This window comes from Dunckerocampus dactyliophorus, chromosome 1, assembly GCF_027744805.1.
Source record: "Dunckerocampus dactyliophorus isolate RoL2022-P2 chromosome 1, RoL_Ddac_1.1, whole genome shotgun sequence".
Lineage (NCBI taxonomy): Eukaryota > Metazoa > Chordata > Actinopteri > Syngnathiformes > Syngnathidae > Dunckerocampus > Dunckerocampus dactyliophorus.
The window spans coordinates 36903052-36927941 of NC_072819.1; the positions used below are offsets into that span (position 1 = coordinate 36903052).

The 24890-nt window shown below is 39.5% G+C and overlaps 1 protein-coding gene across 1 annotated transcript in view; it reads left to right on the forward strand.

Moving 5' to 3' along the window:
* Positions 1–24890, forward strand: part of pcbp4 (poly(rC) binding protein 4) — a 54305-nt gene that overhangs the window by 8172 nt on the left and 21243 nt on the right. The window contains exons 2-7 of the mRNA XM_054778728.1: positions 10734–10927; positions 11464–11487; positions 14105–14137; positions 15615–15731; positions 20152–20283; positions 21422–21550. Of these exons, the coding sequence (XP_054634703.1) occupies positions 10820–10927; positions 11464–11487; positions 14105–14137; positions 15615–15731; positions 20152–20283; positions 21422–21550 (543 nt within the window). The 5' untranslated portion in view covers positions 10734–10819. The remainder of the gene's footprint in view (positions 1–10733; positions 10928–11463; positions 11488–14104; positions 14138–15614; positions 15732–20151; positions 20284–21421; positions 21551–24890) is intronic.

The following is a 24890-nucleotide window of genomic DNA, read 5'->3' on the forward strand; positions in this document are numbered from 1 at the left end:
GAGCGTTCGTCTCAGTAGATCAATGGTCATTATCCTGAGTCAGGCCATGAAAGATAAAAAAATAGCTCAAAATATTGATTGCCAGAGAAAAGAGCACATTGAATATTGCATTGATCTCTGCTGTTGCTATCGTGTGTCCTATTTCTGGACGACAATTTGCGTAATGCGCTTGTCCTAAATTGGTCCAACAGAGGTTTTTGTTTGCTTACAGGCTAGTCAAAATGGTACGTGAGTAAATAAAAGCATAAAAACATAGCCTCTCCCTTAATATAAAACATAATGGCAATGCTATCAAACATAGCCACTGAAAGGGCTGTATGCGTAGAAGGCACTGCTATTCAAACTTACCGCAAGCGTTATATCCCGCCTCTTCCTGCTTTGACTACACCAATATAACAGATTATGTTTGTTGTTAGCTAATGATAACAATTTAGCAAAGTTTAGCTGCATGCTACAGCTATGAATGACAGTTGTTTTATTCATGCGAACGAGATTAATTTATCATTTAAATACAGTACATTTTTGTTTTTTTACAATTTGTATTTGAAAAACACTATTGGTAACATATGGTGGTTTAAAAAAAAATTGTTGCGAGTTGCATACTGTCCCTTTAACAGTGATATCAAAGGTTATGTTGACCCCCGCCTCTTTGTCATGTCACCAAGACTGTGTCTCTTATACAAAAACAGTGGAACATCAGTTAGCGTCATTAATACGTTCCACAAGGTCTCACTCAAAAGTACTCTAACTGAATACACTTTTACCATAATAAACAATGCAAATCCAATTAATCTGTTCACATGTTTATAGTTTGACATGCAGAAAACCATTCAAAACGCTTATAAATGCATACATATAAGGGATAAATGAACATTTAATATCACTTTTACCTTGACTGAAGACTTGTTGTTGACAAAGACGGTGATGAGGTGGCGCGAGGGATGAGCAGAGATCGACACAGATACCACCCTCGTGTTTTACTGTGAGTTATTTCTTGAATTCAATACTGTTTGTCACCCTCTATAAAAGTGCTGGCACTTTGTTTTGCTCCATTGTGGGTTATTTTTAAGTCGTGAGCCATAAGAAAAGCGGAGACTCGTGGCATAACTGTGCTAGCTAGCAAATAACTAAATGGCATCATAGACAGGCCATGAAGCTGGGGAATAATGACTTCTGGTTCCGGTTTCCAGTTGAGAGCATGCTAACAGGCTGCTAACAAAGACCTTTTGTGATAAAAAATACTTTACGAACACAGTTGTACTCACGCAGTGTGTTAATAACATGACAAGACGTGCGCCATATTGTACGCTGACGGGGAAATGTACATTTACCAAAGCAAATGTTTTGGTAACACTTTACAATAAGGTACACAAAATGACAGTAGTTAATTAGAAACGAACCTACCTAACCCTAACTCTAACCACTACTCATTAGTTACTCATTAGTTCTTCATTAGTTCCTCAATAACTACTCTAAATTTATGTGCCTTCGTTCTTCAGTAACTGCTCTACTCATTAGTTCCTCATTGTTTTTTCATTTGTTCCTCAGTAACTAGTCTAAATATATGTGCCCTAGTCATTAGTTCCTCATTAGTTCTTCATTAGTTCCTCAGTAACTACTGTATTATTGTGTACCTTATTGAAAAGGGAGACCAAAGTTTTCAACGTAAATCGAAAAACATTCTGAGTAAATGAGGTTCCACCGTGTTTTATTTCTATTATGGCAGCCTTGAGTCACCTGAGTGAACCGGATACGTCCAAAATAGCCTAAGGTGTGGTTTTTATGTCAATATGGCATTTGTGGTGCCCCTTATTGATTGTGGTCAAAATGCTTTGGAAGACATGCTCGCATACATGTCATACAGATATCCTCACAGTTTTAGAATCTTCAGACAAATGACCAGGGACAATTAGGGACAGTTAGTTGCTAAGTCCCATGCTCCTGCGTTTTGCTCAATGGCAGCCATGTTTTTCAATCCATCTTGCTCAAATTTTACAGGCATCTGTTTATCCATCCCCTAAAGGTGTGTACCAAATGTTGTGGTGGTTCAGCTAAACATAGCGCGCATTGAGCTGTGTGTGAAATTTCAAGTCAATCTGAGCCGTTAAACTTTGGGGTTTAACTTACCAGCGTGCGGTGTATTTGTCAGCAAAGTAGTAGCACAGCCAACACGGTAAGGGTACATGTTTTGACAAACCCTTTTGTGTGCAGCGGGTGAGGAGTAGAATAGTTTGCTTACACACAGTCATTTGTCAGGGACTGTTTGCTATGAAAACATTAAACTTCTAAATTTGTCTTTTCAGGCTCAGAACTAGCAACCATAAAGCTGACTTTGAACAATATAGTATATAGTTATATATGTGGATATATATACTGTAAGTTATCTCATAACAGATCCAAGTGGGACTTTAGCTTGGATCAAAGGTTGGCCGCTCTTCGTATTTCAACTGGCCGCTTCCTGTGTGCGTCACGTGAATGAATGTGTGAATTGTTGGCGTCTTTCATCCCACCAGCTGAATGCGTGTGCTTTGTTTGTGTGTGTGTGTATGTGTGTTGGGGGGGTTGGAGTTTTGAGATTTGTGTGAATGGTCTTCCACCTCATGCCCTCACCACTGCACGTGTACTCAAGTTGACACCCTCTCACGTACTGCTGTATGTGCCGACACCCTGGGGACCCCCTGCGTGTTTTCCAAGCAAACACTCAATATGGCCGACCTCCTTGATGTTCTATATGCAGACGGGAACCCTGAGTCCCATCTTTCACCATGCAGATCAGGCATGTTCATTTGGTCTAAGGCGACCCACAGCCGTCTGTTTGTCTCGCAAGCGACATGTATGTCTCAGAACAGGTGTGGAGTTCTCGAGACAAGTCGGTTGTAAAAGTTCCTTTTCATCTCTGCAGTCTCTCGTGTATGGATGCTCCAGAAAAAATCTCCGTTGGCTATCAAGAGGTGTGTGCTGGTTGCTTTGATGTGGTCTTCCTGGAACACAGCGTGGATTCTTCATGTTTACTATCAAAAATAGATCCAGTTCAACAGTTTTGTAAGGATACATTGAGGAATGTTTTCACTATCCTTTTAAATGTTGCTTTGAGTAATAATGCTCAGCTTGACAGTTTGATTTCTACAGAGAGCTACATTTTTCACACAGCTTGACCTCTGTGATTTAAACAATGATGCCACTAATTTATGGCTAAAAGAACTACAATTCCCATGATGCTTAGTGTGCAGATTCACAAAGTATTGAATTGGAGTAGTGAAGTAGACACTAATATCACGCTTTTAAAGTCTTCTGCAACAATTATGCAGAAATCTCAAGTACGTTTGATCAAGTGTAGAATTACTACAGCTTCTGCTTGGATTGCTTAGACCACGGCAGCATTTGAACTCCAATAAAAAAAAATGTCTCACATTTCACTTATCGGAGCTAACAAGTGACGCTAGGAACACCGAGTGTAGGTAGGATTCTAAGGTGTGTCTTTCTGTGTAAATATCCCGTGCTACAACGAGGACACCTGCAGCTTATGGAAAAGTGAGGCCTATGCATGAACAACATTTTTTCTTTTTTAAATTTGGTGCGTGCAGCTTATATTCAGGTGCGCTCAATAGTCCAGAATTTACAAAAACTCTTCTATTGCATGGTAAAAGATACCCACCATACCCACCATTGTGACATATAAATGTATCAAATTTACTCGGGGTGTCTTAGAATAGTCGACCATTCCACGATTCGATTTGGAGGAGTCTGATTCAACTATCAATCTCACCGTAGAATCACATCAAAATATCATGTGATCAAGATTGTCATTTCAATGTCTGTTGTTTGTAATAAATACCTTATTTTGCGACTCTAAATTGTCCATAGGTATGAATGTGAGTGTGAATGGTTGTTTGTCTATATGTGCCCTGCCATTGGCTGGCGACCAGTCCAGGGTGTACCCCGCCTCCCCCTGAAGTCAGCTGGGATAGGCTCCAGCATACCCGCAACCCTAGTGAGGGAAAGCGACACCGAAGATGGATGGATGACCTATATTGAAACAAAAACAGCCTAATTTGTGCTAATAAGGAATTGAAAATGGCACGTGTTTAACAGAAAATCTATGCTTCCATCCATCCGTTTTCTGAACTGCTTATCCTCACTAGGGTAGACCTTAGAGATGAGCGAGTACACCACTATCTGTATATGTATCTGTATCTGTTCATCCATCTAAATTATCCGTATCTGTACTCGGGGTGGGCGGGGCATAAACCGGAAATGGGCATGGTTTAATGGGAAATGTGTGGGGATTAAATTGGTACATTACTTTAAGTCTGACATTGACATGGATTGATCAGAAGTTGCTATATTTATTGTTTATTTTTATTTTTTTCTGTAAGACTTTAATGATCTGTGTGAAGTTGGTGATTCATGCATACATCCACTGATGGCAAAGCAGGAAATAATCTCTCACCTTTATTCACTGTATTTTTACAGCTCTTGTACTACTGTGCAGGGGTACCTAATGTTGTGGCCAGTCAATGCATGTTACTGTTCCCACTGTCTGCCAACTGAAAATTAACAAAATTCTTATATTGTAGGTAGCATGCCTGTTTTATGATGACTTCATGTAATAAGACAAAAATACATTTTAAGGAAAAAAGCGGTCATGCTACCCCAATTCAGTTGCATAAGTGACTGACGCAAGACAAGCCTGCACAGCGCTGGTCAAATGACGAAACATGTTTACCAAGCTTTAGATACAAACCGAAATAGAGACTAGCTGAGGAAAACTTAATAAAGTGGAGGCAGTGGGCAATACCACATGAGCCGTTTTCAACTTGCCAATTGCACCGTGTATGTGAATGAGGCACTGATCAACTCCTATGTGGCTCCAGCCTGCACAGTCTGTCTCGGGAGGGGCGGTCGCCGTGTGTGACTGGCCAATCACAGAATGTGAAGAGTCAATACATAATGAGGATTTTTTTCCATCACGATACGCTATGTTGTTCCTATTATATATGCACTTTTTTGATGTGTGCCGCCAGCGACCGTGTTTCAGTTTTGTTAATCTTGCTTGCAGTGTCACTAAATAAATTATGGTACTGTTGTTGCACACCTGCCATGTTTATTTGTTTATATGTTTTAGCCTGTTTCTTTGAGGTGGAAAAAGTCGCAAATGAGATCTGGTTATATTAGCTCTGCAACAAAAAACATCAGAATATTAGTCGACGATGGACAAAATCTAACAAACCAGATTCAACTATGAACATGCTTAGTCAAAACAGCCCTAAAATCTACACTGTAATCTAAAAAACAGCTGGTGAGGTTTATGTTCAGTACAGGTTTATTTTCACTGAGGGCTTTCTTCAAAGATTTCTGTATCAAAATAAGGCCGTATAGGACCTTTATAACAACAACAAAGACATTCTTTGTAAAAATAAGTGCTCAGCCAGAGCCGTAGCCCCCCATGTAGTCAAAATGGTACAATCTTGATCACATGACATTTCTATATGATTTTGTGGAATCATACTCCTCCGAATAGAATCGTCGAATAGTCAACTATTCTAAGAGTAGACATCCCTAAGTTTTTCAATGTGGTATTTTACAGATCCCAACCATCGATACCTTGTTACCGTCATGTCGTTTAATGCACCCGGAGAGAGGCTCTGGAGCTCTTATAAACATTTGAAAATAAGTTAATCTGTAATAATTAAATCCATAACGACGGGATGACCAAGGATGCACAGCTATGGGGCAGTGGTGGTCCAATTACATTTTGACAATCAGACTGGTGGAGATTTTTTAAAAATAAAAATCTAGCTGTAATGATCCTAAAAAAAAAACTAATGTTAAATAAATGTTAAACAAATAAGTTAGAGTTGATGAAACAGTAATTGAATTAGAATTTGATGCAACACTGAGTACTAGCTCACATGACAGTGTACAGTAAACAGAGGCTGACAGCCGATACAATATGTCCTCTCGATTGCAGCTGACAGGGGTTGTTCTTTTCCGGAAGCTGCGTTTGGTTTCTCCTCAGCTCTGGAATATGTCAGGACGCATCGGTGGGGACTTATGACAGTGGCTGTACAGTCTTGCCTTTGCTAATTCTCTGCTCTGTGCAAGCAAGGCTAATTTAGAACAAAGAGGCTCTGTTCATCCTGGAATGTGACTGCTTGAGATTCAGTAAATGAGGAGTTCAGATGCTCACCACCCTCGCCCTGGACACAGAGCACATGCCTTGTTATCAAACCCACAGAACTGCATACACTGATCTCTTCCACCATTAGGCCTAATGGAATAAACCGCTAATGTATTATCCATGCCCTTTTGGTGACTATGCATAATGAAGTTAACCCACATATTGCACAAATGTACTCTGCGATAACACGTGTGTTTAGCACACATGGAGCAGTTAAATTCATGATTACTTAGCCTCATATTTGTAGCTGACAGCCGACAAATATATACCCGCCAACCTCTTGACCCTAGCTTGATATAAATGTAAATTACACAGCGATGGACTTTAACTGTCACACGTACAAGCATCTCTCTCCAAAAAGCGGCACTCGATTGATTTGCATCAATTTAATCCGACAAAATGACTCTTTTCTGCAGTTAGTGCTTACTGATAGATTGGCATGCCACGCCGTCCCATGGAGGCATAAACACATACAGGCAGTCGAGCTTTATGACATCTTAAGAGGGATGTGTGCGAGCATCTGAGCGTGTCTCTGCAAGCATCCAGTGCATAAATAAACCAGCAAAGCAGTAATGGCCTTGTGCACTAAGCAAAAGCAATAAACCGGCCTACAACACATCTCACGGGAGTTGGATCTCATCTAAAATAATACCCATTTATTAAACATGATCTCCTCACATAGCTCACCGCATCTACCGACGGCATGTAGATTTATGAAACACACGCACATGCACACAAGAGTGTGTCAAGCAATGTCATCAGAGTAGCAGGCGTGTGCACAATGGCGCAGCAATCTGCTTAGCAAACAAGTGACCTTGATTAGTCAAAGAAGAGAGTGTACTGTTACCAAGTGTCATTAACATGCCAATAAAATCCAATGCCTTTCATTTTAGTGCTATTGAATGGATTGAAATGAAACACAGACATTCTATATTCCCAAAGTACCTGTACTGCATGTGATCCTTCTCCCTGAACGACCAGTGACTAAAAGCTAAAACACTTTGCACTTAAGTCCTACTTTTGCCAAGTCTAGGAGGGTGTCGCCAAAGGTTTTCTGCTTTTTCTGAGAGTAGGGGAACCCCAGCCTGATCATGTTCTGATGGGAGGCTTTCTGCAATACAATTTGAAAAGCCCGGTTTATTTTTTTTTCTTAAACTACATTGTTGTGCACCTACAACATGCACCTGTGTTGTGTATGTAAATCAATTTTCTTTGTTAGCAAAGTGCCTGCCAGCTGGTCATAATTACAAGGGGTAAACAGCACCCCCAGCCCCTATAAAAGGACATGAAACAATGAAAAATGTCCATGTGTTGAAACCGAAGATCAATGCATTGTCTCCTACCTGCTTTCTACATTATTTTGTCCAAAGAGCATAGTGTATGCTCAATTCTGAGCCAACAATGTTTTTATACAATGCCACATTTGAATACCTTCCTTTATCTACTATATATATACTGTGGTGCCTTGGTTAACGTCATTCATCCGTTCCAGAAGGTGCGACTCAAACCAAAACGGACTCTAAACAAAGCAAATTTTCCCATAGAAAATAATTGTAAATCCAATTAATCCGTTTCAGACACCCAAAAATGTTAAAACAAAACACTATATACAATAATTATAGTTTTACATGCACAAACAGATGCAAAAATAATTACAAAACAAGTCGGATTGTATTTTAGATGTTAAACAAACGAACGCAAGCCAAGGCAAAATTTTTGCAAAAATTTGGGTTGTTAACCAAAAAACACGCTAACCGGGGTGGACGTTAATGGAGATACCACTGAGATTAAACAAAATTCCAACTGCAAAAAAAAACATCATGCAAATTGAGATTCCTTAATATCATTTTGACCACCACCAGTTTGTTAGGCTCCCAAAGTTGATGACACTACCAATGCTACTAGTCGATATCCCGTATACACCAGGGTCTTCATAATGCCTTTGTTTTGAATCACTATCACTATCAGTCAAACTAATGAAGGTGTTGCACATGCTGTGGGGATATCTGATTCTAAACATGCTTTCTAAGACCCTCAATGTAATAAAGGGTTGACGTTAGCTCTTTGTTTTCTTCACTCTGAAACTCATTTGGTTCACAATGTTGTGAGGCACAATACAAATACCCAATTTCCCCTTAAATGAGCTCAGGCATTAGTTTACAAGGCAGCCCTTTATCGGCTAAGCCACCATATTTGGTAACTTGACTGCTCAAAATAGAGGCGAAATGCCTTACTATGAGGAACTCAAAATGCAAGATTTCCACCAGCCAATTCAACTAAATTAAAATATGTATACAATAAAATATATGTATATCGATTAAAATATTTAATCAGGATTAATCACATATTGTCCATAGTTAATTTGTAATGAATTACAATTAATCGCAGATAGAAGTTTTTATTAGGGATGCTTTGATCAGGGTTTTATGCTTGCTGCTAATGCCAATCATCCATGAGTGGGAGGAGTTAATCCAAGTGATTCCACTTGGATTAACTGTAGATTTTTCAATTTATTTATGATGAGTGTTATTGGCCAAGGCCGCCTGCCAAATAGGTAATTATTAAAAATTGAACTTATAATAAACTTAAAAATAAACTTATAAAAAAACGTATTTGGGTGGATTGTCTTTTTTTTGCCTTTATTAGTGTGAAACATTTTTTGTACTATTTGACACAGACCTCAATTTAATTTGATGCATGTTTTGAAGCAATACGGATACACTACTTTATTTACCAAGCAGATCTCCACTTAAACAGTGTAGCCATTGTCTTTATGCTATTTTGTGCTCATTTGTTATTATGTAAAGGCATAAAGAATGAATTCAACAGTAATAATTAAAAAGCAAATATTCTTTCACCCGTTGGTGAGCTTCTTAAAATAAACCTGGCGAGATAGGAGACCCCTGTGATAGTATCACCATCATAGGGCCGAACACACACAAATAGTAGACTTACAGTAATTAGTATAACAACAAGAGAGCAAAATTGTCAAGTGCAACACGGAAACGTTTGTATGCACCCCATGAACGTAATATCCACTTGTAACTTTCCCTTGGGACAAAAAACTAATTCCGAACTAACCGCATTGCTTGTTTGTTTTACAAACAAAATGTCACTGTGGTAAAAAGTCACATTTGGAGTCCGAAGACCGGAAACAAGGCGGACAACTCTAGCTAGCGAGCTAGCTAGCTGAAGCCAGTACAAAGTACAGCCAGTGACAGCTAGACGTGTAAACAAATAGCAGGTATGCAATAAAAGTCCAATGGCAATTGTGACTAATGTTACAAATAATGGTTTGCAAAAACACCCAGCAACTACAGTAAGTGAAATGAGAACAGGGCGTCAGAAAAATAAATATTGAATAAACTTACAAAAAATAGGGTGCAGTAGTTTACAGAACTAGTACTGCACCCATAAACTGCAGTGCAGTCAGACTATAGCTTATACTTCACTTCCAAACACTCTTTTACAGAGATATACACACACAAACACTGTTTAACACACACTTTTGTCCCACTTTTCTTAGCGTGGCGATTTCAACGGCGTGAAAGTATGACACCAATTGCTAATAAATAATAATGCTAATAAATTCCCTCGCTAGCCTTTACTGCCATCTCATTGAACGCTATGTGTGCTCGCTCACTTCTGACTTTGTCACATTGACACAAGCCCCCCTAAATAGCTGTCCTCGGCTATGCCTGCCAGTAACTAGCAGCTCGTAACCGAAATTTTTGCTCGCAGTTCAAAGCAAAACATCAGCCGGGAGACGCCTCGCATCTAAAAAACACTCGCTAGTTGGGACACTTGTATGCCAAGGTACAACTTTACAAATGACAATTTAAAAAAATATCTGCATTGCTGCAGCACCTTCTGTCTTCTGTCTGACATTTGAGACTCCGTGATAACTCAACTCACAGCGACAGTAGATACAAATAACTTTGGTTGTGTCGAGAGAGCCATCTGCCAGGGCTTTGAAGCTAAACTTACCAAGCAAAATACCCTTTTCTTTGTCCATTTCTGCTCAATATTTGTTCCCGCTTATGGCTCCTCATCGACTGCCACACTCCTATGTTTCCTCAAACTACGGCGTGGGCCGAGGGTCAAACAGGATTTGCGCATGTTAATTGCGCATTAAAAAAACAGTGGTATTAAAGAGAATTTCCTTTAACTTGTAATTATAACTTTGACAGCCCTAATACATATATGTATATGTTTATACATGATGTATAATAACGTAACTATTGAATATCGTATGCATTACAATGAAATTATGATGGCTAAAGTATTTTTAGAATTATTTAAAATTATCCAGTTCAGGGTGTACACCGCCTCTCGCCCAAAGACAGCTGGGATAGGATCCAGCCTACCCACCACCCTGGTGAGGATAAACAGCACAGGAAATGGATGGATTAAGTATTACTATGAAGCTAAATAACTGCAAACATAGGGGTAAATAATGAACATGTTCAAAACTGAATTCTATTTGAACAAATGTCATGATTAATAACTATTTATATGTAATGTATTGAATTCACTCTGCTCTATCTTTCAGTGCAGCACTGAAGGACCTTGGAGAGCCAGAGAGCAAGCGAGTGCTGGCCTTGGTTTGAGTGTGTGACCAGCGGATAAACCTCGTTCATGCGTCTCCCTGCGTGCCACTCCCACATCACTATGAACTGTGAGCAGGACTTTGGAGACGGGGGCTTGGGAGTGACCCTCACATTACGACTGCTCATGCATGGAAAGGTAGAAGTCTCCTGCTTCATGTCACACGCTGCGCAATATGCCTCTTCCTCATGAATTATACACCTATGTCTAAGAAATTATGTATAATAAAACTGTTGTAGCCTACAGTACACAGTGGCGTATTTAGGGAAACAGTTGACACTAATTATTTACTGTAGGTCACACATACAACAAATATCATTTTCACTTCAACTGGAGTACAATGTTTGCTTTAAAGCAGACAAGTGGCCATTTTTGTGAGGCAGAGTTTATCTGGTTCAATCATGGCTGCATCATAGACCAATGAATAAATTAGTATATACCAAATATAACGACAAACTATAGGGGCTGACAGACCTGTACTTCTGGAACAGGAAGTCAGACACACAATAAGTATATTTGCCATGATATGTGGATACACATTCATTTCATAACTGAATGCTGCATCTGTACTGACTGTAAAAGGCATTGTTGCCACTGACTGTAAGGATGCTTTTGCTTCCTTTGATTTTCTGAATATGTCCATTGATGTTAACGCTTCATCCCTTGTATTGTAGGAGGTTGGCAGCATCATAGGAAAGGTAAGATTTCCATTCTGCTTTACATATGATTGTGCATAATCTTCATTTCACTGCAGTGCCAGTTTCAGATGCTATATTGCTATATTATATTGGTTTATTACTCTCAGTCATATCCCATCCTGGTGTGGAATGATTCACAAGCCTTTCTGGAACCATAGTCCTCTCCCCGCTTGCCTATTTTTTAAGTCAGCAGAAAACCTCCTGGTCAGAATATCCTCCGCCTAAATGTAATTGCCTCCAACCAACCCCACAACCACCCCCATTACCTCTAATGCAACACAGCAATCAATCAAAAGCGGAAAAAAACATTAGTGTATTGACTGCAAGCCTTCTGTTGAAACTGAACTCCTAGGATGCTTTTCTGTTGGCCCCATGTGGGCTCCTGTGGTGTCAGTTAGGCGGGGCCCGGCTGCCTTGTAATACAACACCTGCAGAAGGCATCAATAGAAAGAGGATGACGAACAAAAAATAGATTCATGACAAGATAAAGTGTGCTGAAAAGAATGGTGCCTCAAGAATTGCAGCAATATGCTACATGTAAACTATGTCCAATGAAAAGCATGCAGTGACTCACGGTGACGTTCATGGCTGGTGAGGCACTGAGTCCTTTGGAGTTTTGTTTATGTTTATACAGGTTGCTCATTAACAGGATAACAAGAAAAAGAAGAGAATAATTCACTTTGGTTAAAAAAAAGTCTTCAAATTGTTTTCAAATACTTCTTAGTCCCACGTGTTTATTATTTATTATGATTTGTATTCATATTTGTGTTCTTACCTTTCGTCTGTACATGGAGTGCATGCACGCTGTTATTCTCCAGGAAAAGCTCTGATACTTTGTTGTAAAAGTCTGATCATTGATTTGGGTATATTGTTTAATCCTCCATTTTGGAGTCAAAGCCATTCATCAGAGCATAAAAGTATCTTGCTTTTAGTTTACTGCTCTCCAGCAAAAACTTTAAAGAAAAAAACTCTGGGCTTTCCTCTCTATGGAAGGACGGCAGTGACAAGCACCGTCCAGCTCATGTACGCCCCTACCCCTCAAGCGAGTACTGCAAGCGTATTGTGTATTTTATTGTCCGATTAGGAAGAATAATAATGTCACACGTACATTAAAGACATGACACAGCCTGGAGAAAGTCATGTACACTACCGGTCAAAAGTTTTACAACACTTCAATTCCTCTGGAGGAAAAACCTAAATTTTTAATTGTTAAGATGTTAATTCCCTTTTTTCTTGCCATTTTTGGAGCAACAAATTACTTTCTCTAGTATAATGCTGTTCAACTGCTTTAAATTGTTGAACAATTTCGTGGTCCCTGAAACAGGCCTTTTTTTAATCATTCTGAAATACACATTATTTTTCATTTTTGGGTCACTATACCTTTTTTTTTAACCTCTGGCATTACACCACTGACCTTTGTACCATTTCAAGCTATCCATTGGACTTGAACGACTTGAATTTCAATAAATAACTGGAAAAATTGGGGTGTTATCAAACTTTTGACCGGTAGCGTATAATAAATGTTGCTACAACATTATATTATTGGTGACATGCTGACCAACAGAAACTCAGTGCACTCATGCGCAAGACGGTAGGCTGCGCTTGGACACTAAGCCGACAAGAGATGCTCGCAGAAGCCTCATCTTAGGTTTTACATAAATAAATTAAGTGAAAATCCATCCAACCATCCTTCCTTTTCGTATGCCGTTTGTCCTGACTAGGGTGTGGGGGGTATGCTGGAGCCTATCGCGGTTGATTGCAGATTAAGTGAAAATGAATATGAAAAAACTATTGAAATCATAGAGAAAATACATTTAGGATACAGTTCAATGTACAAACATTAATATTTAAAGTTTTATCTTATTTGTTTTTAAATTTTTCATCATGACCTCACCTGACTGCACGTCACTGAAAGCATGTATCTCAAAATAAGACAAAACGAGATAGAGTCTTTTTATAAGATGGCGATGATATGTTTGAAATATCACCAGGAAAAAGAGGCTAGAGAAGAGGGAGAGGTAGGTTAATGCACTTGATATGCAGCACTCAAACTAAATAGTCTCCCTCTCCACTCGGCAAGCCTTTTCTGTCTCATCTCTTCCCCAACCACAGTAGAAGGGACGCCAGAATCTCAAAGAAACATAAATAATATGTCCTCCATAAAATATAACAAAAATGACAGGGTGACTGTGGAAGATGACAGCATTTAAGATGCTCCTGGAAGTGCAAAGATGTAAACAGAGGTGTGCGTGACACCGGTTTGTAGAAAATGGAGGTTAAGATGATTCAATCTAAAGATCAGCAGAGGAGCTTGACACAAATTTTAGCAGTGTTCCTGTCCTCGGTAGAAGGTCTCGACACTTTCACTGCACATACAACGATTACAGCAGTCGCACATCCTCCTCTCACACCAATGTGTTGCATCTTGCTTTGTGTGACACAGAATTACATCAGAACACTGCAACACAATATTGTGTTGAATTCCAATCAGGCTTGATGATAATTGCTTTTAAATAGTGAGACTTGGATTTCAAAGTTGAGAGTATCGTGAAGGTTTTTTCTTTTTAATACATGTGTCTCCTCTTTAAAGCTGCCCTTAATTTTGTTTTTATTCTAGAAAGGAGAGACTGTGAAGCGAATACGTGAGGAGGTATGGCGTGCACCACTTACACCTGCACATCACAACATTTCATCATCCGTTATGACCACATTTTACTTGTTGTTACCTCTGCCAAGGGCGATGCCTGAGGTAGGAGGCAAACTGCAGTGATCATGGCTGGTGTATCACGGTTTGTCGGTTGGTTGGGCAAAATCTACTTTTCAAGAAAACCTGTTGCAAAAAAAATAGCTCATTACAACATGGCGCTGTCTGTCCATTCATATCCTCTCAGGTCTGAAATCGGCCTACTAACTTATAATAAATACAGCTCTAGTCAAGTGTATTTGGGTTAACTGAGTGCCATTATTTTCATTTATGTGATTTTAAATCTAAACTTTGACTCTCTTATCAAGCTGCTGACTCATCTCTTCCTTGTCATGCTCAACAACTACTTGCAGCTTATCAAATGTGTTTTTTCGACTCGTTTTACAACATCATGAGATTCCTTTACTAGTTGCAAATGTTTATGTTGTGTACTTTACAAGGGAGGCAGATAAACAAGGTAACAGTGAGGTCATGCAAGCCCTGTAGAGCTGCTGGACCCAGCAGTTGCCGATGGTTGTCATCCAACTATGCCATCATCCAGCCAGCTTGAGTTTGTGTTACTAACTGTATGAGTCTCATGCTGTCATCCTCCTCCCCCCAGTGAGCCATACAGTCAGTCCAGTGAGCATGACTCACTGGACTGACTGGAGAAATTGGCCCAGAGGACATTTCACTATCCTGTCACTGCTCATGTGACTGAAACCTTGAAATCAAGGACGTTGAATGGGAGCAGATGAAGGCAGAAGATTTATAACGCAGTAACCGTTCCCAGAGCATTAGTCTTTCAGCCTTCAGTTTCAGGTCTCATTTTACTTCTTGACCGAGTGCTTTGCTTCCCTGTTATGCAAAGCCAGCGTTGACTTTGTCACCGTATATGGCCACAGTCCAGCAATTAGCAACTTTTTGGACAGCTAATAGATACTTATTGGGGAGATGGCAACAGTACACAAAGCTAGAAACACAATGAGAAACCAAGCAACATTTCCTAAACAACGTCAAGAACGTGACAAAAGGACCTCCTCTGATGTCAAACAAAACATAAAATATGTAAAATAATATGCCACATAGTGGTGAATTCCATCCCCCGGTTTTGCAGTCCCAAAGCACCAGCCCCCCACCCCCACCCCGGTACACAATAGTGTTGATAATGTTCATTACAAAGTGGCTGACGACAATTACAACCCTGAAGGACAAGAAGTCATTGAAAAAATGTTTAAAAAGGAACATAAAAGTTTATGGTTTTGTCCTTGGTCCATTTCTGAGCCTCCTCCATTGTAGAAATCAGTTTTAGAGTTTGTTAGTTATGCTCTTGACAAACATAACCTTCTCCATCTTAAGAAATCATCATGCAAAGCTAAGTTAACCCTTTGCTAGCTTCTTATCAGTTGTCTTTTATGTGACCTGCTTACTCCTGTCCCTACAGAGCAGTGCTCGGGTCAACATCTCAGAAGGTTCATGTCCAGAGAGGATAATCACCATCACTGGATCCACAGAAAGTGTCTTCAGAGCCTTCACCATGATCACATACAAACTGGAAGAGGTAGATTTAAGACATTGTCATAATATAATAGGATTAGTTCTCCTACTAGGCGTCGGTCCTTCAAGACTATATGGAGAAAAGTATTGAGAAACACACCGCTTAATCAATGTGCTAGTCAATCAGGGCATAGGATATATACAGTTGTATTGGTTCCACCTGAATACCTCTTCGTGACATTTTGGACAACTGTAAAGCCCTGACTTTCCCCATCAAACACATTTGAGATGAACTAGGACAGATGGTGGCCATCAGTGACCTATGAGCTCACAAACTCTCAACGAAAAGGGAGTACAATTGTAGTTTCTGTATTGTCTTTCATATGTAACAACCAGGTGTCCTCATACATTTGTCTATATAGTCTGTTTCTGTTTGTGGCAACTGGATAGAATGCACAGTATTTTTTTGTCTATACCGGACGAAAACAGAAACGAAGTCTGCAAAGTTGTCACAAATCTGAGTGGAATAAATGAAATAATTAGCTTATGATAGCTGGAAGGGAAAAGTACACAAAGCTATTTCTCCGCATGATTACAAAAATCATTTCCTGAGCCTCATCTCAGTAGCATCACTAATGTGCTTTCATCGCTATCGATTACTCTCCAAACACAAGTGAAAGAGGGGGTAATGCTTTTTTCCTAGAATTTGATGTGCTTTCAGATAAGATTTCACTGTAGATTAAAAATGTTTGTTGAGGTAGCTGCTTAAGGCAAAGATGCAAAGCAGTTGAATTACATTAGTTACATGCAGGTTATACTTATTATTTAAAGTTACTGTATACACTGCACTATGTACTGTACATACAGTACTGTGTAAACGTTTTTGGCTGCCACTAATTTTGTTTGAATGACCTTTTTGACAGCAATAATTCTGACACGGTAAAACAGTAAATAGAAGGGCAGAGTCCATTAGCAGGATTACCCGTGTAAGTAGAAGTGTAGAAGTGAGGCAACTGGACACCTGGTTAGTTGAAAACATTTCCTCATTCCAAAAAGGCCTGATGGATGACCTTGTTAGATGGAAACTTTGAACTTGGATTAAAGGGGAAACGGGCTTCAACTAATAAGACGAACGCCAGCTGCCTCGATTCAACTTCAGCGGATTAAGATGTCCTGGATGACTGACAATCTACATAGACAAATTCACGAGTACACTAAAAATACAGACCAGATTTCTTTGTAGAAAGGTGGCACAGAATGTACCATCCCAAAACATGTTGGCGAGGAACTGAATAAATCGGGCTAATACACCCCACAATGTTATAATAACAGTCTCGTTTGCTTATCATCCTCCATAAACCATGAAGTAGCCTGCTAAGGAACAAACAAATAGACAAACAAACACAAATACACTCCACGATTGTTTTATTTAAACTTTACTTAGGGGAGGTCTACGCTCTACTCAGTGGCATTCTAGTTATACTATGTGGTCATCAAAATATTGCTAAAACAACAATACTAATGGTGGTTGAAGACTTTTGCACAGCACTGCATAACCTATAGTTGACCAATGATCAACAAAATGCTATTTGTCTCCAAGACAACTGTACACCTCCATCTTTAATTAACATGGGGCAGTCACATTGTCATGCAGCGTCACTGATGAAGGAAACAGGTGCCGGCCCTCCACTCATTAAAGATCTTTCACACTCTCTTCTTTTCAACCCTGTGTGCAGCAGAAACACTTTAGTTTCCATGCCAACGTATTGGTTGGCCCGCTGTGTGCCACCATACTCAAGTTAAATTAAAAACTAAAGGAGGAAGGAGGGAGACGGGAATGATTTACCTGCTGGTCACTGATAGACTGATTTCCAGATTGACTTCCATTAAGCGATTGATCACTTTTGGCTGTTTTGTGCATTGCAAAAACACACAACAGAGCCAGTATTGTGTACAATCTCAATATGAACTTGCTCGAATATAACACAAAACCAGCGCTTGAGTATCACACGTGTTTATTTGTTCTCAGATGTCATGGTGCAAGCAAGCATGAAAGCAATATAATCTTTTGTCATCAGGCCTACTTATCCTGCCCGCAACACAATATGCTTCAGGGATTAAGTCCCACAACACTGTGTGTGTGTGAGCCCCCTTGTGTGTCTGTGTTACTTCTTGTTGTCAGGACAATGCACACAAGTGTTAGAATGCTCACAGTTGTTAAGATGTGGCTCATATTTTTAGATCAAATCAAGAAAGCGAGGCCCACTGTCTTGTGACTGTACAGACGAGATGCATGCTCCTCTACTAAAGAGAGGTGACGTCAAAGAGCCCAGTCGCAGAGGTCTAAAAATAGATGTGACATGCAGAAACCACATCACAATCAGCCTTACCAACTTTAAACTTCATTGATTGGAAACATTATGAAGTGCCTAAAATCTCTGGAGGTTACATATCCACACAACTCAAGATCATTTTTTTGCCAACTGGCCCAAACATACTTTGCATTCTGTCATACGTTTGTTGTGCGCTGTTGTTGGCAAGTGAGACAGCGAGGTGTATTTACATTTCAAAGGTTCGCCCAGTTGCTCTTGTCATTAATTAAAAGCCCCATCTCCACCCGCTCCGGATGTTTGCTTTGCCTTCTCTGTAAAAACATTCATTAAAACCTGAATGATTCTGACCATAAATGTACTATTAGCTGCAAATAAAACTTATTGCACACGTCAGATTGAAGTCAATATAGATTTTGTTCTTGTTCTATGAATGGTTAAAGGTTAAAAAAACGTCTCCTTTCCTACGTATATATATGTATGTGTGTGTGTGTGTGTGTGTATTTATTGTTATAACAATTAATAAATATTAGTTAATAATATTATTGTTATAACCCTCAAATGTAAATTAAAAGCAACATTAATTAACTTTATAGAATATTTTCTTGTCAATGGGTTCCAGGCAATTTCTTTTATGAGTACTTATTATTATTAATCATAGTAGCGAGTAATAGTAGCGAGTAAGTCACATGCTGTTATCTACTGTTGTCGCAGGTCTAATATTGTTGCTTTTAACGTGATTTGTAATGTAATTCTCCACGTACTAGGAAAAGCACGAAACAAATATATTTCTGTCACTATCAGTTGCACTTGTAGCTTTTCAAGCCAGTGTTGAAATTGAAGTGATTTTTAAAGCTTCCGTCTCAGTACATCACGTTAAAATGAACCTAATATTATTGCGCATTCCAAGAAAACCAATTACAAATGTAATGTGTGTTTGAGGCTATGAAAAACAATAGTTTAACATTCTCGTCTATAACTTAGACAAACACACAGAGGTTGACTAGTGCTAGTGTAAAAGGGACTGTATGCAACTCACTCCAAATACATTTTTTGAAACCAAAAATATAATAAATATAATATAAAGTAAATATAAACTACAAACCACACAACATTTGTTACCCATAGAACAGATTGTACTAAAAAATGTCTATATTTTTCACAATTACGAATTAAACTGCATAAATATTGTCATAAAATTTCATTTTATTCACAAAATGTCTGTGGTGCGTACACACACACACAAATGCAGTCTCAGAGAGGCAACCGGCAATTTGGAGTCATTGTGTGGTTACAATAGACCAGGGGTCCCGCGGGCACCAGGTAGCCCCCCACGACCACATGAGGTGCCCGCAAGCCTGCTTTTCATTCAGGTTTTCAGTTAATAATGAAAGAACAGTAGAAAGAAATGCATTCTGAAATACAAAATGTGAGTTGTGGACACCGGCATTTTGTTAATGTTCTGGTAAAACAAGCATATTTGCTTTGTTTGGGTTTAAAATAAGCTCTGAAAATAAATGTTACAAAAATGAGTAGCTCTTGGCCATTTTCATTTTGTAAAAGTAGCTCTCACAAGGAAAAACGTTGGTGACCCCTGCAATAGACTATACATTCAATGATAGCTAATGTTAGTAGCTAAACTTGGCCAAATTGCTATGATTAGCTGACAACAAACGTAACTAATGCGCTTGCGTGTGTTACGTCAGCGTACAAAGCAGGAAGAGGCGGGATATAATGCTATTCATACATTTGAATGTTGGCGACCTCTCGGCAGCTGGAGGAATCTGCTCTTTAAACCTTGATTACTCTTTTCAGCCTTTCACATACACATTCATGCCATTTATACCCAATGGCATTCCAATTTGTTGCCATTGTTGCACGTTGGAGACTGAGCTCTGCTGCTCGCCTACTTACAAATTGCATTCTCAGCCTTTTGCTTTTTGTGACATATCCAATTTTATACAGTTACTTAACAAAGAAAGCCCAGAGTGACCAATAAAATGATCTGGATTCAAAGCCATTAATCAACCTTGAGTGGTTTATCCCTCCCAAAATATTTCTACTCAGATGCTCAGCTGTCTTTAATTCTCCTGGGTCTTCTGTCCCTCTATCTTTTCTGTATCCTGTTGACTGTCGCTACGTGTGTCTCTATAGGACCTGACAACGCTGGTGGCCAACGGCACCATCAGCTCCAAGCCACCAGTCACCCTGCGGCTGGTCATTCCTGCCAGCCAGTGCGGCTCTCTCATCGGGAAAGGAGGGGTCAAGATAAAGGAGATTAGAGAGGTAAAGATCCTCCCAGTCTTTACGATGGTTTAGCGTAGAGGAATAAAAATAAAGTACCTTCTTTTAAGTCTCCTCTAGCCTGCTGCATAATCATAGTATGTTCTGAGAAACTGAGAATGATTATTTGGTCTAAGACAAGCTCTTTTATTGCGTCTTTTAGCGCACTGTGCTAGTTGTCATTGTGACAGGTACAATTGAAATTGAACGCAATAGGGTTTCACCAAAACTTCAGACTAACGATGATAAATGGAAAAAGAACATTTTTCAAGCACTGCTAACGTCAAGATGCTTGTCACAAAGGCAGTGCTTTCATGCAGCAGCTCAGCAGCTTCACATTAGCATGCTAGCATGTCCTAATTAGCAGTAAAGTACAGCTGAGGCTGATGGGAAGGTCGTTAGTTTTTAAGGTACGGTAAGTAAAAGTATTCCAGAGAACATTTCCAACTGATGATGGCACTGGATGAGTCAAGTTTTCATCCTCAGGGGAATATGAATGTTTCAAGGTTTAGCCATCCGTCTGCAGAACATTTTCCTCCAAACCCGGCAAGTCAAGGGAATTCATGAAAGCAATTATAGCACAGCTAAAAATAACACAAATCAAAAGGCATGCGAGATTGTTGATAAAGTGAACACATGATGGATTACTTTTCCTTTTATCTGAATTTTAGTTGTTGCCTCATTAGTGTCAGATTTAGGCCAACAAGGCAGGAACGTACTGAGACAATACACTAATAGAATACAAAAGATTGGCTATTGAATGGTTATGACTCATTTTTCATGCTCTTGTGATTCATTTGGATTAAATTAACGTATCTCTGGCCAATGGCATTTATGATATTGGCAGTGCTCTGCAAAATGAGATTTTCTGCAGTGTTTTGCGTGCCTTTTAAATATCCTAGAGTCTGATCAGCTGCATTATAAATTCAAACTCTTTCCCTCAGCAGCAGAGTCATTAGGAGCAGTGCACGTCCCTGATGCTACAAGTACTGCAACAGTGTCGGCCTTCTTTATCACAGAAGTAGAAAGTCAATGAGGTCATGACGGCCATAGCAGCGAAACACGTAGAGGAGCTGCGGCAGTGTAATTACAACTTGTCTTATCAGCCTAATCTTCCTTTAAAACGTCCTATCATTTGCAGAGCACCGGAGCTCAGATACAGGTGGCAGGGGATTTGCTGCCAAACTCCACTGAGCGAGGGGTGACGATATCTGGGAATCAGGACTCTGTAATCCAGTGTGTCAAACTCATCTGTGCAGTGATCCTGGAGGTAGGAAGCGTCACACTCTCTACGTGTCTGATCAGAGAAAAACACACATTTTGTTTGCTGATGTACTGTATACTCTTATCACTTTTTAACACCCTCCCATTGGCTGGAAGGCGGAGCTAGACACACTGCAGTCTCTTGATTGGTTGACAAAGAATGCTCACATCAGTGCAGTAACACCAATGGAACAGGGAGAACAGGGGTCTATTGCACAAAAGTAGGATTCAGAAGTCCAGGATAAATGACTAAGCTGAGCTCAACCAACCCGAAGAAAGAACGTCTAAGCTTAATTGGTTGCACAAACCCCAAGCCAGGATGAATAGACACTGATTAATCAAGCCAGGCGAAACCAGTCCCGGATCAGCGGCTTCCTAAATAGACCCTGCCTATCGATCACAGAGTCACCGATTCACCATGGCAACAAGAGCGGCGTAGCACCATTTATGAGGAGGCAAAAGAACAAATAAAAAGAAAAGGCAACACCACCAAAGTCATAAAACAAAGAGAGAAAGCGTGGCAAAGTATTGCAGAGATGATCTACAATACTTTGTGTGCGAGTAGTGCACAAATACACACTCACTGCTCCGCTGAAACCATCATAATTACAATCCAAATAGTTAATGTTCTGTTTATTGCTTGTTTAAGAAATCAAGAACAGCGGTGTACACTAATATCTATGAACTCTTGGCTTTATTAGCATATCACCATTACTTGTTCCTAGCCTCAACAGCGTGTACCCCGGTTTCCCCTCCAGCGCTAAGGCTGCTGGGTAATATAGTACACATCCACATTAAGCAACACAATTAACAGCACCAAAAACAGGAAACACTGTTATTATGGATTCGTTGAAATTGCAGGTGAAATTGACTGCAGATGTGAGTGAAACTGTGTAAATATAACTCCATCAGACTGTATAATACTGTGCATTTTATATATAGTATATGTAAATGATCTAATAAATGATTTAATGATTGCAACATCATGTAAAATCCTGTATGTACAGTGATTGAAGTGAATGATGATAAATGTTGAAATAATGACGGTGGGTGTACATGAATGTAATAACAATGTGTAGTGGGCAGTGGATTAATTGTTGGTTTTATGGTGACTACTGATTGATATAAGGGATGAGATGAAATAGATCCTGGACCTTAGCCTGGTCTGGAGCAGGCTAACTCCACAGAATAAATCTCCATGGTAACTTATGTCAGAACATATCCCACTTTCCACTATCCCACTTTTGTGCAACTGGATCACGGATAAATTGAGCCAGGATAACCAGGATATCCCAGCTTAATCACTTATCCTAGTTTTGTGCAATAGGCCCCAGAAAACGAACCTTTTTCTCAAACAAAGCTTGTTTTCTTGTACAGTGGAACCTCAGTTTTTGTCGTTAATCCGTTCTAAAAGGTCAGACGAAAACCGAAATGTTAGAAAGCTGAAGGAATTGTTTACCATAGGAAATCATGTAAATCCAATTAATCTGTTCCAGACACCCAGAAATATAAACGTAAAACATATTTTATAGAGAATTATTATAGTTTTCAATGCAGAAAACAAAGTGAAATACAGATGAATGATGAACTGAATTGATTAATGAACATTTTACATAAATTTTACCTTTTACCAATAAATGTTACCTTATTGAGGACTTCATGAGTGGAGGGAGGACAACTGGGATGGAATGTGGCTTAACTTTAAAAAGTGGAGGGTGAGAGCTGTGTACTTCAGCAGCAGGTATAATCATCATTACACACACTGGCCTGGCTCACTTTCTGTAATGTGTCTCCCTTAAACCAGTGGTTCTCAAAAGGTTTGGCTGCAGGACAGGCCGTGACAAGCCAAATTGCGGAAATTTTTGCACACAAATCTCCCACACATGTTATTTGTTTTATAAATTACATTTATAAATTAACATTTTAAATAATAAAAGACGTGTTGCAAGCATTACAGTACATCCCATCCTCTTCCTGCTCCAAGCATGTAAGCTGCACCCCAGGTAACAAACACTTGTGCAGGAGCCTTTTGCTGGCGGTGTAATTTTGAGCCAGTTGCAGACAATCCCTTAAAAGACATTAAAGTGCAGTTTGAATGTGAGGTAATGCAAAATAACACTGTTTGCCAGTACAAAACAAGTTTCATGATCATTTCAGGAAGCTTTTATCCATAAATTCAAACATTTTTTAACAAAAAATGTCTGTAAAGGTAAAGGATTTGAACCAAAGCATTTGCACATGGACGTGGATGACAAGTGAAACAACATATGAAAAACCGAGTGAGTCCATTTGCTCTGATTCATTCATTCAACATTTCTTCTGTACACCACCCCTCTGCCTGGGTCAGTAGATCGATTTGGGCATTAAACAGTACCGCCATACTGTACCAGGTAGTCTTCCTTGTGGGCGGAATTCCCCCATGCAACACAACGTGAGCTTTCGCTTATGTGGTGCTCTTCTCCAGCGGATACCTAGTTGTGTGTGTCTTAAGTCCACACTAGATGTCCAGGTGAATAGCACCGCAACCCAAAAGTGAGTCACGACCCACGAGTTGAGAATCCATAAATCATTCTTCCTACAACCTGTGTTAGCGAGGGAACCTACATTACAATCCTATTCGTACTTCGCCACGAGTTCTTTATTGATTAGTGTTTCTCACCTTCGTTATCACAGTTCTGACACTTGTAACTTTATTTGACGTCATGGTGGCTTGAACGCCTCATCAGTCCTCGGCACACAATGCTTATTAGAAAGACAAAATGGGGCAGAAATTGGAGTTATTCATTATTCTGTGTGCATTCTATGAACAAATAAACCACATACAGGCACACATAATAAAGATGCTTTCCCTGGCCAGAATCTGTCCAGAGTGTCTCAGCTCTAAAAGAACCAATATCCATTCTTCACAGAGACGGATGCTTTGTTTGGGCACTGTTCAGCAATCATTTTTGTCAAAAACTGAATCCTACGAAAAATGAGGCGTACGAAAACTGAGGTTCCACAGTACAGTATTGGACATGTTCTCAAGAAGCAGGAAAACACAATGCTGGACAGCCTCCACTGTTTTTGGGTTTAATACATCATAAGGCAAAACATAGATAATATGTTTATGATATATCAACCAAATGCAATGATAGAAAATGGAAACTGCACTTCAGTAAGTGTAGTTTAATTTCCGTGCAGTCCGTTTAATTCTGAAGTATTCAAGTGAGAGACTAATATGAGGTGACTGTATGATGAAGGAATAAGCATGTAATGTTTTTCAAGAAAAAATATAAATTTTGTTTCCAATGTTGCAGTGATGGTTTCAACTAATCTTTAAAGGATTACGGATTAAGGTTTTATGT